The following is a 15767-nucleotide window of genomic DNA, read 5'->3' on the forward strand; positions in this document are numbered from 1 at the left end:
GTTCAGTTTGCAGGAAATTTAATGTATGATGAGTATGTCAGTGTCAAACAGTTTGTCACCACTGAGAAAATCATTGAATGGACTGCTAACAACACTGTTCCAGGTCAAAGATGGGTTGAGATTATTTCTCATTTCAGCCAGAATCATGTGCCATTCTCAAATGTACTCAAGCTAGTGGAGTTTCTTTTCTGCCTTCCTGGCACTAATGCTGCTACTGAAAGGGTATTTTCCCACATGAACAATATATGGACAAGTGACAAAACACAGTTGGCTGTAGAAACCAAGAAAGCAATGTTAGTAAGTAGAATAAATTATGATGAAACTCGTGTCGAGTTTTTTCATATGTTGTTGAAAAACACAGACTTGATAAAGAAAATTCACAGCACCGATAAATACAATTGCCCTGATCACTAGGTATTAATAAAATGTAAATGTGCTTTTCTTTGTACCAAATTTAATTGATTTTTGTATTTATTACATTTAATTGAAACCTTCTTCTCATATAATAAATAAATAAATAAATATAGCCTATGTTGCAAAATTTTTAATGTGTCCCGGATTTGGGCCTAGGAAATATGTTAATGTCCCGAATTTGAGTCTCGAAAAAATGGTCACCTTAGATGTCCTTAGGTTAGTTAGGTTTAAGTAGCTCTAAGTTCTAAGGGACTGATGACCTCAGCAGTTAAGTCCCATAGTGCTCAGGGCCATTTGAACCATTTTTTGAAAAACTATCCCGCAGATTCAGTGTCATATGCCTCCAGCCAAATATCTGAATTGAAGATCGATTTGCAGCCGTTAGTACAGGGACGGCGCAAAATTGAGGCTTGTCCTTCGCGACCCGAGGAACAACACTCATCTTCAAATCTGTGTCGACCAAAAATTTCATTCCAGACGTCTTATCCAAGACGAACAATCTTGAAGATTCAGATTTAGCAGAAACTGTGGCATTATGCATTTCAGGTAGGCGCTTACTGGTTGTAGAACGGACACGCGTGCCTATGCGCGTCCGTTGTTTTCTTTGGGAACCCGCACGGTTGTGAACGTCGAAAGCATTGCGCCAAAAGTGTCTATGGAACCAACACCATTCGAATTTCCGTGGCGGCTGCTCACCGCTGCGCCGCATGCTCCTTGGGCTGCCATCTGCCAGCGTGGCGTTGAGTCTTGCCACATCAGTGAGGATTTGCTTCATAGGTGTCTCTGGCGGCTGCTCGGCCGAGTGCCTAGCGCGCGAAACATTACTCGGCGCGCCAGATGCGCACGGCTCGGGGCAGTTCTCCGTAACGTCACCAATCGCTGCGCATGAATTAACCGTTTTATAACATGCAAGTGCCTTTAAAGCCAGTTAATCCACAATTAGGTCAGGAAATGCGGACTAAACTCCGCGAACAGCCCGCGGGAGACGACGTAACCAAAATAATTTCATTGACTTTTCTGAAAGGAGTTCGGGACACGCCAGTGCACGAAGCAGGCATAGTAGCTGGGAGGGCGATTTACCGTTACTAAAATTGCTGTCCACAGTCTTTTGCAAACAAGATTCTGAGGACACTAGGAAACGCTGATAAACAATTTTTCTGAACACCGAAAAAGAACAACGATGCAGAGTATCCTCCACTCAGGCCCGAGTATAAGAAGGGGTGGGGGGGAGGGAGGCAAACCGGGGTATCTGCCCCGGGCGGCAATTTCATGGGGCGCCAAAATCATATTCTCGAAGAAAAAAACCTTGTTTCACAAAGCGCCTAAAAACACGTGCCGGCCTCTGTGGCCGAGCGGTTCTAGGTGCTTCTGTCCGGAACCGCGCTGCTTCTACGGTCGCAGGTTCGAATCCTGCCTCGGGCATGGATGTGTGTGATGTTCTTAGGTTAGTTAGGTTTAAGTAGTTCTAAGTCTAGGGGACTGATGACCTCAGATGTTAAGTCCCATAGTGCTTAGAGCCATTTGAACCATTTGAACAAACACGTAAAAACGCCTAACCGGAGACTAAACGCAGGGTAACTAAATCTGTGATTCTGGCAAGGTTAGAGAAGTTAACCAGAATAAGTTTTGACAATGGCAAGAAAATTTTCAGAATTCGTGTTGACAAGCTTGTTTGTTAGAACGAGGAAGGAGAAGAAACGGCGACATCACAAATTATATAGAAGATTATGACGATTCCTAATTTTTATCAAAATTTTGTACTGCTACCACTTTTCGATCTTATGTTTGGGGAACTGGAGCGTATGAATATGTTAAAGTATTTCGTGACATAAAACGTTTTGCTTGTGGTAGGCCTAATAGGCGTTTGATATTGGTACTTATTGAATTATACTCTGTCGTGTTATTTATGCAAATGAGGTTCGCAAAACGACCATTTGTGCCAAAACAGTCTCGCTTATTTGGCGTGTGTCACAACTGCTGCAATATTAGAAAGGCCTATTTCGTTTTACCTAGCAGACAGTGGCAAAATATACGTAACCAAATCGAGAAAGCACACTAGTCTTGGGTACTATCCTTGTTAACAGTTTTTTTCAGTATTAGACAACTACATTTTGATTTTTCATGTAGCAAGACGTTTGACGAACTTTGATGAGGTAATAGATCCTTTCGGAGAAATGAAAGCACGCTGTGTAAAGCTGTAGCGAGACTAGATAGAAAAAATGCTGGGATCTAAGGATTGAAGAAATGTGTACTGTCTTGCTTGTCTCTTGTCTTTACTGGTAATATGATTCCTATATTTACTTTTATGTCACACAAAAGAGGAAGTTACTAGCTAATAGGCCATAAAGAGTGAAAATTTTCTGAAGAGTTCTTATTCTCCAGGCCACAAATAATCTAACCCAGTACTAATGTTTTTTTTTTTTTTTTTTTTTTTTTTTTTTTTTTTTTTTTTTTGAGAGAGAGAGAGAGAGAGAGAGAGGGGTAGGATGTCAAACCAACCGACTGGGAGCAGGAGATGCACCACAGGGCATTTTAATTTCCACTGTCCCGAATATAAGTTTGATAGCTTCCATTACAAAATATACACATTTGAAATACAGTGACGTACGATACAAGAATACTGTGTGAAAAGGAGTTGCATTGCACTTTTGGCACACTTAAGACCAAATAATATTTCTCACATTTCCACGAACATATGTGTTTTATATATCAAACTCTTCAGAAAGATGTGCACTACAAAATGAAAATTTTTTGAAAATTCGATCGAGAGGAGTGTTGGGTGAGACGGGCGGGAGGAGGGGGGGTGGAGGGGGGGGCGCCACTGTCAAGTTTTTGCCCCGGTTCAGAGTTATCGTAGATCCAGGGCTGCCACCACTCCAGGTTTCCATTACATTAGCTGTCCCATGTGTAGTAACTATGGATGAAGCACATCCTTGTACAAGTACTAATGTAACGCCTTTGAGTGAGGACATCATCACTTCCTTGTACGATCTTTCCTTTTCAATGAGATGTGAAACTGAACGATATGTAATTTTGAAGAAAGGACGTCCAAGCGCCGACGTTACACCTTTCTTCAGAAAGATGAGTTCAAAACACGTACATTCCAAACTTCATGGTTTGAGCAGTTTTGCAATAATGCTGTCTCAGAATGCGTAGCTTACACGAAAACCTTAAGAAATGAAGGTAAATTGATAGACTTTTTAAAATCCATGAAATGCACGACTAATTCACAACCTGAAGCTTACAAGAATAGAGTTGAAATGATGGATTGGCAACCCATTGATGTCAACAGGGCCGGCCTTAGCATCCAGGTGCCCCGGGCGAGTCGTCCAGTTGGCGCCCTTTATTGTATAAATAGCGAACCTGGCAGTGCTTTGCAACACGGTATTTGACTGTTTTCTAGAAATCGTCTTAAATGGTTAATGGCGTCATCTTATGATCATAACATGGTTTTTTCCATCGTAAATTTGAGTATTTTATTTTTTAAAATGGAAATGAAATCCAAATAATCTGAGAGCCCGCTAAGACGCTCCATGTGAGTCTTGTGTAGCCTGTGACGTCAGTCCAGCATGCTGCTGTCGCTGCCGTAACAGTCAGTATAGCTGTGATATATTGTTTGGGCATTCACGTTTTGGGAAATTTTCTAAAAATATTGCGTAGTACTGCACTGTACAGCTACAAAAACTCCAGAAAATTGTTTTTGCGTGTTCCAAACAAAGAAAAGATGCGTAAAATGTGGTTGAAACAGGCTCGTATATCCCAAATATTTCTTTTCTTTTCTGAAGCACCCCTGTACTAAAGCGAACAAAACAAAACAAAAATTATTCAAATTGGTCAAGCCATTTCTTTGTTTTGGTGAGACTCACAATTATTCAGCCACGAAAACATGACCGCTGCCTCCGACTCTTACTGACAATTACTGACACGCGGGTGCAAATCGTAGCGCTGCCAACATATGCAGTCTAACAAACATTGTGTGGCGCTGTATTATTTCAGTACGTTAGGGGAGAATTCTCTATGAATGAAGTGCACGCATTGCATGATCTATTAATTAATGTACATGAGTCATTAAGTCACAAATATTCGATATAAATACATTCGTATTAATTAAATCATAATGTAATGTATATTTCACAGTCTGTATTTTCTTTTATTTGGAGCGACCGGTAGTTTCTGTTGTGAACGAGAGATGGTGCGGCTGCATGGGCTCTTCCTTGTTGCAGTTCTTGAAACAAATAAGAGAGGCGCTTTGGTAGAGCCCGTGCTAGCCCGCGTCAAACATGGATGGTTGCAGACAATACGAAGATTGCATTCAGCATGATTTCTCTTCTGCTACCCCGAATTCATCGCGCATTCGTGAGATTAGTGACGTATGTTGAATGAGACTGAATAATATTTTAGTTTCGCGAAATGGGTGATTGTAAATTGTATTTTTTTTTTTTACATGCGTTTAGTACGTGGCGCCCCTTGGGCCCCGGCGCCCTGGGCGACCGCCCGGGTCGCCCCACCCTAAAGCCGGCGCTGGATGTCAAAATATAAATAGGTGTATTTCGAGGTGTTGGATAAAAAAGCTGCTGTTTCTTAACTTAGACGATACTACTCAGTTCGCCAATTATGCTCAGTATTTCTTTGTAGACGGCGTGGATTCATTATCACAAACGTCGCTCGCAGTTTCGCGTAGAGGTGGGAGACTGTATGTTCTTCTCAGCCTAAACAAACATTTCACTATGTCAGTTTGGAAGACGTAATCAAAAGAATGACTGAGAATGAAATGGACCAAATTCTTCCAGAAGCTTTCAGACTTGTTTGTCTGATTGCTACCATTCCTGCAACGAGTGCTTCAGTTTAAAGGAGTTTTTCTTGTCTTAAATGCGTAAAAATGTATTTGACGGACAGTATGGCCCAGGATCGCTAAACAGCTCTTAGTTATACGTCAGTACCAGTACCGCGAATACTTGAAAGCCGAGACACATGGTATGACGATGTCATCAAAATATTAGGGAAGAAGACGGATCGCTGGGTAACTTGTTTCGCGAGTAACAATGTTCAGACGCCCAATATACCATTTCATCTGTAAGTGAAAGTGAGTGTCATTATTATCATTATTGTCTTTCTTTTCTCAGACGTTACGTCTGGTCAAAAATGAAAAGTGACGCGGACCTTGATCAAGCGTGACTTCCTTTTAACTGTACGGTATATGTTACATTGCATTTAGCAACTTTCGGGTAATTGAACATGTATCAATAATTACAGATTTCTGTAGTTGTATATATACGTTTGGATGTAGCTGTATTGCGTTGATGTACTGGTGGATATTGTGTGGTATGACTCCTGTAGTTGATAGTATAAGTGGTATGATGTCAACTTTATCCTGATGCCACATGTCTTTGACTTCCTCAGCCAGTTGGATGTATTTTTCAATTTTTTCTCCTGTTTTCTTCTGTATATTTGTTGTATTGGGTATGGACATTTCGATTAGTTGTGTTAATTTCTTCTTTTTATTGGTGACTATGTCAGGTTTGTCATGTGTTGTTGTTTTATCTGTTATAATGGTTCTGTTCCAGTATAATTCGTATTCATCATTCTCCAGTACATTTTGTGGTGCATTCTTGTATGTGGGAATGTGTTGTTTTATTAGTTTATGTTGTATGGCAAGTTGTTGATGTATTATTTTTGCTACATTGTCATGTCTTGTATTGTTATTATGTCTTGTATTGTTATTATTATTATTGCCGGCCGGTGTGGCCGTGCGGTTTAGACGCTTCAGTCTGGTACCGCGTGACCGCTGCGGTCGCAGGTTCGAATCCTGCCTCGGGCTTGGATGTGTGTGATGTCCTTAGGTTAGTTAGGTTTAATTAGTTCTACGTTCTAGGCGACTGATGACCTCAGAAGTTAAGTCGCATAGTGCTCAGAACCATTTGAACCATTTTATTATTATTATTATTATTATCATTATTAGTAGTAATAGCGGTAGTCGCCGTCATCGTCTTAGTAGTAACAGTAGTAGTGGTGATGGTCGTTATGCCAATATCAGCCACTGGTGAAAGGGCGTTCGTCTTCTTCATGTTTAGCTCGGTTTGCTCGCTCACACGGAAGCAGGACGCTCTCCACACAGAATGTTGTATAACACAAGTTTGCCGGACAGGTGGGTGGAGGCAGAATTCTAAAGCAGAATATTGACCAGCCCTGAGAACGATCAATATGCGGTGGCCTACCTGTAAATGTTACAGTTGACCCACCTGGCTTGTTCATGAACACGCAACTCAATAATCGGTCGTGTTCGCCGTCTTGCATTGACACTGTGGCTGTTGGGGTGAACTGGAAGAGCTGTTTAAAACATCGAACACGGTGATGAGCAAGGTGTGTACCTTAGTCTGCAGTGTCATTCACCCTAGCAATTTACAATCTGTTGTAGCTAGACGACAGTTTCTTTACGAAAAGTCTGACTGTGAGCTTAATTTTCGTATTTGGTTGCATTTATTTCTCTTTCATATTGAAACGTTATAACACGTAAGAGATATAAATCTTATACCCTACGGCTGCTAACACACGAACTTTTGATGGAGACTTGGTTAAGCAGATGTTTGTAACGGATACACATACCGTACTGTGTTTTTTGTACTGTTATGTTAGCAATCAAGCAAAAAAAAAAAAAACCACACTTGTATAGTCTACATACTCTCATCTGTAGTACTTATTAGTAAAGACATACGTTTTATAGCGTTTCATAATCTCGTCCGTAATATTTATTACCTAGTAAAGACGTGCACTTTATTGAGATTCGCAGAGTGTAGGTGTAATTGTGGAAACAATCTCGTGACAAATGTGACACGTTCTGTCCTACATCCTGGCGATGCGCTATCGTCAAGGATCCATGGAACTCCAAAATAAATAAATAACTTTAGTAACTAAGTAATAGCTAAATAAAATAACTTTAGTAACGTATAAAGTTCCTCTAAATATGACGACGCAAAATCACTTCCTTCACACAGTGACAAAACTGTACTCATGTTTAAAATGTTATCACATGTATCGAAAGAAACTGTACCAGATTACCTTATATGACAACTAGTACTATTATTTCCCATTAAATCTAATTAAAGAAACACCTTTAGACCAAAGATTCAAAATATCTTTACAGAAAAATCTGTCTCTTCAGACTTAAGTTTACTAAACAGTAGGTAGATAACATTTTACTGGTAATGCTTCTTTTGCCATCCATGATATACCTGTTATTGTTTTAACGTATTAATATGGTATTTGACTTCATAGACAGCACAATAAACACACACAAAGGGAATACTTATTTCTCAGGACGACAAGTATGCTGCTTTCCGTATCTTTTTTTTTTTAATTGACGCCTTATCTTTGACACATTCCATAATGTTACTTTACAACAGATACCAGTTTAATTTATGAAATGCATACAATACAGGTACAGCCTGTCAGGCTAACTTTTTACCAGGCAGGCTATCTTTGTACTGCCAACTATTTTCCTTTCAGATGGCTGGTGTTCCACTTACTGGCATTGATTTCTTCTAGAAGTAACAGAAACAGTAAAACTTACTTTTACAACAGAATAATGCCAGCAGGTGGAACACCAGCCATTTGAAACAAAAATATTAAGTACTTCAAAGATACATTGAGTGGTTAAAATTTACGCTGATTGTCTGTAGTGGTGAGTTAATTAATTTAACTTAATACATTTTTGTTGCTAAGAGATTTTTTGTACTGATTGTTAAAAAGGAAAAAGTAGCAATAAAATGCTTCAATGCTTCACTTGTAAGCAGAAAGAAATTGATTCAGATTCTGGTCCAACCATGTTGATTTTTATTTTCCTTGATGACGGAATCAAGATAAAAGAAAAGTATCGCCCTGTGTGAATACTTGCTCTCTAGGACGAAAAATTCTGAACATATGATTATAAATTTATCATCAGTGAAACAAAGACATTAGTTTCAATTTTTTAAGATATGCTTTAGGAGACCAGTTCTTCCATTTTAATACTTTAATATTATAAACCATGTTAAATATGTAACACGTGTGTATAAAGAAAAGATTGGAACAGCCACACATAAGAAAAATTGTATTCTTATCTTGCTTTTTGACACCAGTTATTTTCATAATATACAAGACACCAGTCGAGGTAGGCTTACCGTACTTCCATTATGGAAGTCTATACTTCAAATTCTTCTCTGGCTATCATCATTTCTTTTTCCTGTCTTTTTCTTTAATGAGTTCTTATTAATGCATGGTGTTCCTTCAACTAGGTCTTGGCGTATTTAATTTTCTACCTTCATCCAACTGAACTAGTGTACACTCCAAATGAACTTGATGTTGATAAAATATTAAACTGTAACTTACCTTTTCTGTTTTTGAGGTCCTTGCATCCTTAGAATTTTCCCATATTGTTGGATGGTTTTCTGTTTTTTCAAAAATTCTAACATTACAGCAATTACTTTTTCTTTCTTTATGTTGTAATGCTGTATCAGCTCGTTTATTTTCATTGAAGTTACTATTCTTTATTTATTTTGTGTTCTGCTTATCCATGTTGTGAATATTTGATATGGAACATGTCAGTTTTACACGTCTGGTGTGGTTACAGTCTATGGTATTATGTAAATAGCACTAATCAGTTTCATATTAGAATATCTACAACTTAGGATCTATTCCAGAAAATTATATTTTACATATAAATAAATATTACATAAAATTAATCTATTAGGAAAAAATAAATATGTTTCCAATAATAAATAGGCAGAAACACATACAAGGATCTGGGAATGTGTCTGAGACTTACAGATACATGGCTACTATACACTGTGGCTCAGGAAGTCTTCAGTTATATAAAACAACCCACTACAATAGGAAATGCCGTAGGCTTTTTTGAACAAGAGCTTGTCATCAACTAAACACAATATTTGAGAAGGGATGGCAGTAAAAATCTTCAGGTTTGCATATTGGTCTATTCTTCTAGTATCATGACAATGATACTCACTATTAGGTTTAAAAAAGAGCATTTTTCCCTTTTGAAACACATCAGAGAGAATATGTATCATGTACTTGATTTCAGAGTTTCAAGTTCCTTAAAAAGATTGACTCCACTCATGATTCTTATGGCTCTTTTCTGTACGTATAGTGCTTTTGTAGCTAGTGGCTGATTTCCCCAAAATATTATACCATATGGCATAATGGCAGGAAAATAATCATATAAGTTGACTTAATGGTTCCGACATTTCTATAAGAGCAGTCAAGGCGTAAAGCATAAGCCACTGAACTCAGTCTTTTGAACAGACCCAGGATGTGGTTTGATCCATTTAATTTGCTATTAGTATGTAAGCCCCATTATTTTGAAGCATTCATGCTAGCCATCTGCTGGTCACCTAGTTTTCCTCCTATTTCCTCATCTTTAGACATTTGAATATAGTTTGTTTTAGTGTAATTAACAAAAAGACCATTTGTGTTAAACCAGTTCACAATATCCCTAAAAACCTTATTGGCTGACACATCAAGTTTGTCTAGTTGCTTATCAGTAAGTAGTATCAGTAAAAATTATGTATTTACAATTATCTGTGAAAGAGGTAGATCATTAATAAAAAAAAGTAGGGGGGCCCAGAATTGAACCCTGAGACACTCCACATGTGTTGGTATCCCATTCTGATAATATTGTGATACCTACTTGACTGTCCAGTATAACTTCTTGTTTTCTGTTAGGGAGGTGTGAATCAAACACTTTTACCTAGATATGTAGTTTTGTGTAAAAGTATTTAGTGACTGATACAGTCAGATGCTTTTGATAGATCGCAAAATATTCCAAAAATCATCATTTATTTGTTGTTAGACTCCAAAGCATTGGCAGCAAATGGAAATATTCTATCTTCTGTTGATAACCGCTTCTGAAATCTGAACTGACTTGCTGATGGTACTATGCTCACTAGGGTGCTTGCAATTGTAGATTGCATTACTTTTTCTAAAGCCTTTGCAAAAGCTGATCAGTAGTGACACTGGTTGATAGTTAGAAGTATTTGCCTTATCTCTTATTAATACAGTGGTTTTACAACTGATATTTAAGCCACATGGCTGAGTTTGCCTTCTTAAATGGTCCATTGAAAATTTGTCAAGGGATTCTTCTTACATAGTTGCCAAAACATTAAAAATTTACTAGTTATGCTGTGAACTCCAATAGAATTTTTACTTTTCAAAGATTTAATGAGTTTTTCAATTTCATTTATAGTGACTGTTGTTACTTGTATCTGTTGAATCGTGCTAAGTACACTGGCTTGCAGAAAATTCAAGGTTTGATTTATGTAATCTTCAACTGACACAATAAAATCATTTTTGCCATAACCCAATTTAATTATTACTGAACATTTGGCTGCAAGCAACAGTGAGAATGGCTTCAACAATACCAAAAACGTTTCTTTGTTTATGTAGTGTTTTTCTTCTCTGCACTTTATTCTTAAACCCTTACCATTCACCCATTATTCCTAAATAGCGAACATAATCCAACTGTGTATTTCTTTCAGTATATTTAATCAGTTGTGAATACAACCAACTATTTACTGCTACATAATTTTCCTGTTTCTGTGTAATATAAGACTAAGTCTTGGGTAGCATGTTTATTTTTTCACTAAATACAGTATTACATTGACAAAGTCTATTGATGTTATCAAATTGAGACTGGCTTTTAATGAGAAACATTTTATGGAAATTAATGTACAATGAGGCAATGATCTCCTTATCTTTCTTAGCAAGTTGAACTTTTATAAATGTATTGAGTTTCCAACTGGCTGAGTTTGCCCAAAGGGTGTGATCTTTCAATTACTTTCCTGCGTGGAAAACCAAGAACTTTGGGTTACACTGAGAGGCTGTCCTGAGCAGACATATTTGCTTAAATAAAACTATTTCTGTCTTCAGCCTTAAATTTAAGGAGTGAAGGTGACAACTCACTGAATAGTGGTGGTACAGAATTGTTGACAGGCATATGAACAAGACTGAGAACTTTGCTAGCTTTCAGATGAATCTTTCTTCAGAGCTATATACATACAGGAAGAATGGTCCATATTCAGAGATATGACAGGAATCATCATTTGAAGCAAAAAAATTCATATGGGCAAGGGCCCTATATTGAATGGTTTCTGAGACAGAACACATTTAATGAGCACTGTCATTTATTTTTTGTATTATCCAATGCACTACCAGGTTTACACATGTGTAGGAATTGTTAAACATTACAACAAAATATCCATTGAAATATATGGGTTGTAACACATTCACCCCCAAGCATCATCATACATATCACATTCCAGTTTTTGTATGGTTCATAATAAATGTTTGAATTCACCATAGTTTCAATGTATTTGTGCACTCTTGAGAGAATGCATTGTTTTGATTGCCTGAGTGTGTCTAGTTTCTCTAATAAAGGCAGCAGCATCTACAATGTGACCAAGCAGTTCATCTTGCTTATTCGAATTTCATTTGTACAGTTTAAACTTCATCCAGCCCCACAAATAAAAATCTAATGGTGTAAGGTATAGTGGCCTTGGTGTCCAATTAACTGTACTACCACAACCAATCCAGCAATTAGGTTAAATGTGGTTGAGATGTTCCCTCACTTAGCTGGTAAAATTTGTGGGGGCTCCGTCATGCTGGAAGTACATCGCAGTCCATGTGGCAAAAGGAACAACCTCAAGGTGTTCATCAAATAAATTTTCCAAAAAATGCAAGTAATTCTGCCCTATCACTTGCTCTTCTAAAATGACTGGACCTATTGATATGTTATCAGTCATGCCACACCACACAACCAATGATTCCATTCCATGTAAATGTGGCTTTATCATTGAATAGTACTGATGGAAGAAAGAGATAAAATTGAAGTTGTGTGGCATTGCCACTAATGTGAAGGTCATAGACACACTGTATGTCAAATGGGTATAAGTTTTTCATATGAAATGTTTGCCATACATGTGTTCATGTGACATTGATACATGCAGAAAGTTGCTGCGTACTGGTAGGAATACACTTCACCATTTCAACAATGTGATGCTGTTCCTGCACAGGTTTTTGAACTACATGTTCAGAAGAAAAGTGGAACTTGGGAAGAATACCTATTTCATCCAATGTGCTGAAAACTGGTAAACATTTTACGATAAGGAATTTGACACGTCAGAAAGCGTCGATGATACTGTTCATCAGCAGCAGGAGCACTAACATCACAGAAGCCATAAACATACAACTTACATTCATATTCTTCATCAGTGTACATGTGTGACATTTTGCCAGCATGTGTACAAACACAGTTAATCAATGCTTCTCCTTGACACACTCTCAATCCCTCTCATTGCTTCACTTGAAACACATCATGAACAACTATGCATTCAGCAGACTAGTTTAATGGCAGAAAGACATCTCGAGCAAAGAGGTTAAAAGCAATGAGGTATGTTAGGCTAGAATAAAACATCAAAGAGGTTGTGCAGTAAGACACATTTGTGAGCATCACTAGCCCAAAAACAAATGTACATTAAATGTGTTTTATCTTGGAAACCATTTGGAATAGGTCATATGTCTACATGAAGTTTATTGCTTCAAATGAGCATTCCTGTCATATTCCTGTATGCTGACCATTCTTCCTGGGACACCATGTACCAGGTGGCTATAATTAAAGTGCAGCTGCTCACAAATGTCCATTGTGGACCATAGTTATTGTTTGGCAGTGAAACTTGGTAGATATGATAATGAGTTAATGCAGAACTGATTTATGGTTCAAATGGCTCTGAGCACTATGGGACTCAACTGCTGAGGTCATGAGTCCCCTAGAACTTAGAACTAGTTAAACCTAACTAACCTAAGGACATCACAAACATCCATGCCCGAGGCAGGATTCGAACCTGCGACCGTAGCGGTCTTGCGGTTCCAGACTGCAGCGCCTTTAACCGCACGGCCACTTCGGCCGGCAACTGATTTATGCTGGGAAAAAATTAGTTCCAGTTTTGGTCACTATGTGCAAGTCTAGCACTGTACACTGTTTGTATGACAGCATGACAACCACACTGTCATTTGACAAGCCGTAACATGAGTGAGCAGTGCAGCTATCAAGAAGAGAGACCGTGTGCTGTTAGTGAAACTATTTTTGTGAACGGCAGCAATTAGTGCTACATTGAGAGAGTATTGTTGACTGAAAGGTCTGAGGAGGGGCCCAATATCTTTAAATGGTTTAAAGAAGATGATAATGAAATTCAAAAACACAGATGATCCTGTGTGACATATGGTAGAGGAAAAAAGAAGACATTCTATTCCAGTGCAAGTTGTTGACAAGGTTGCTGTTGCCGTAACTAACCAAGCAGCACATGTCCCGGGTAGTTCTAGTACTCATGCAGTGCCATGAGAACTGTCCATCCCATGGTCAGCATTATGGAAAGTTTTGCAGTTTATTTTACACTAGTGCCCATACAAGAACCACAGGGTGCAGCAACTGAAACCTTGTGATCCACAGCAACATTATGAATTTCCTTTTTGGTTTCTGGTGTGGACTGAAATTGATGACATGTCACTGGGCAATATTCAATGGAGTGACAAGGCACATTTTACACTACAGGGTGCAGTGAGTACACCAAAATGTCGAATTTTGGCTGCTGTTAAACAATATGTTGTGCATGAAGATCCACTGCACTCACCGTGGCATGCACTTATGTTGATTCACAAGCTCCTTTATTCTTGGCCTATTCGTCTTTTGAAATAACACAGACAGAGGTTCCATCAGGTGTACAGTAATGTCTGCATGTTATCGAGGTGTCCTTGTACAGCATGTGTTTCGTGCTTTGGAAGAGTGTAACTGATGGGAATCACTGCCTTCATGGAAGGTGGTGCAACATCTCATGTTGCTCATCCTGTGAAAGGCCTGCTAAATACAAACTTCAAGGAATGTGTTATCTCCATAGGTTTTCCAGATGCAATTGTGTAAGATCACCTGATCTGAATTTGTGTGACTTTTGGCTCTTGGGATATCTAAAAGAAGTGCATTTACCACAGATGTATTCTGTCCCTACCTGATCTGAATTCAAGTGTAGAGGATCATGTTGCTCAAATTCCACCAGAACTGCTGTGAGCAACTGTTGATCACATTGTTTTACAGATGCAGCATCTCCTTGACATTTCCAGTGCTCATATTGAACAAACTGTGCAGGTGGTGGTTAATAATGAATTCAAAATTATGTCTTTCTCACTTGTTTGACGTTTTCTGCTCATGTCCCTTTCCTAATCCATTACATACTAAAACATTTATCTATGTCTTTCTTGTATTCACAGTGCCAGATTTGCACCTGGTGTCCAAAAGTAGAATTAATTTCTTTCCAGTGTAAATCGGTTTCACATGAACACATTAGACTATCTACTCTACAATACTTATCGCACACACTGGACCTCTGTGACTAGCTGCACTTTAATTATAACTGCCTGGGATATGAAGTCAGCCGGGACAATGTCACAATGTGTGTGTGTGTGTGTGTGTGTGTGTGTGTGTGTGTGTGTGTGTGTGTGTGTGTAAGAACTTTCCTGCAACATTTATGTTCCACTGTGTACTTCCATTATCATATTTATCTTCAGGTTTCATTGGTTCAACCAGTTAAATTGGTTAAACTTTTCCCTTGTAAGCTATATAGGAGTCCACTGGAAAAAAAAGTCTTTTATGGAATGAGTCTATTACTCTTATGGCAACAGCCTTGCTACAGTGGATACACTGGTTCCCGTCAGATCACCGCAGTTAAGCGCTGTCAGGTGTGGCCAGCACTTGGATGGGTGACCATCCAGGCCACCATGTGCTGTTGCCATTTTTTGGGGTGCACTCAGCCTTGTGATGCCAATTGAGGAGCTACTCGACTGAATAGTAGCTGCTCCGGTCAAAGAAAACCATCATAACGACCAGGAGAGCAGTGTGCTGACCTCACGCCCCTCCTATCATCACCTGAGGATGACACGGCGGTCGGATGGTCCCGATGGGCCATTTGTGGCCTGAAGATGGAGTGCTATTATTCTTATCCTTGTTTCTGTGGCACATGTAATGAATAAGAACACTACTATAGTACAAGGATTAACATCATTCAGCTTCACTTACACACATGAAATGAAAATGAGACAACAAAGATAATGGGGATTTATTTCCAAAATCTAAAGAAATAGAGGTGAGCTTTAGTATGCCGCTCTATTTATTAAAGGTCATATTAACTTATTTTCATGCTTCTCAGCATTCCTGTACTCTATAATAGCAACCTGCATCAACTCACTTCTTAATTGTTATCTGGAAACTGCCAGTTGCAGAGTCTTTGCTACTAAGTTTAAGATGAATTCTGTAAATATGA

General features: G+C 38.5%; 1 protein-coding gene and 1 pseudogene across 1 annotated transcript in view; both read left to right on the forward strand.

The window, feature by feature from the left end:
* The first annotated feature begins 6637 nt into the window (after positions 1–6637).
* The window catches only part of LOC126183831 (fas apoptotic inhibitory molecule 1), a 65872-nt gene continuing 56742 nt past the window's right edge, over positions 6638–15767 (forward strand). The window contains exon 1 of the mRNA XM_049926088.1: positions 6638–6774. Within this exon, the coding sequence (XP_049782045.1) occupies positions 6766–6774 (9 nt within the window). The 5' untranslated portion in view covers positions 6638–6765. The remainder of the gene's footprint in view (positions 6775–15767) is intronic.
* LOC126185603 (5S ribosomal RNA) lies at positions 15122–15239 on the forward strand (annotated as a pseudogene).

Source organism: Schistocerca cancellata, chromosome 4 (genome assembly GCF_023864275.1).
Source record: "Schistocerca cancellata isolate TAMUIC-IGC-003103 chromosome 4, iqSchCanc2.1, whole genome shotgun sequence".
Lineage (NCBI taxonomy): Eukaryota > Metazoa > Arthropoda > Insecta > Orthoptera > Acrididae > Schistocerca > Schistocerca cancellata.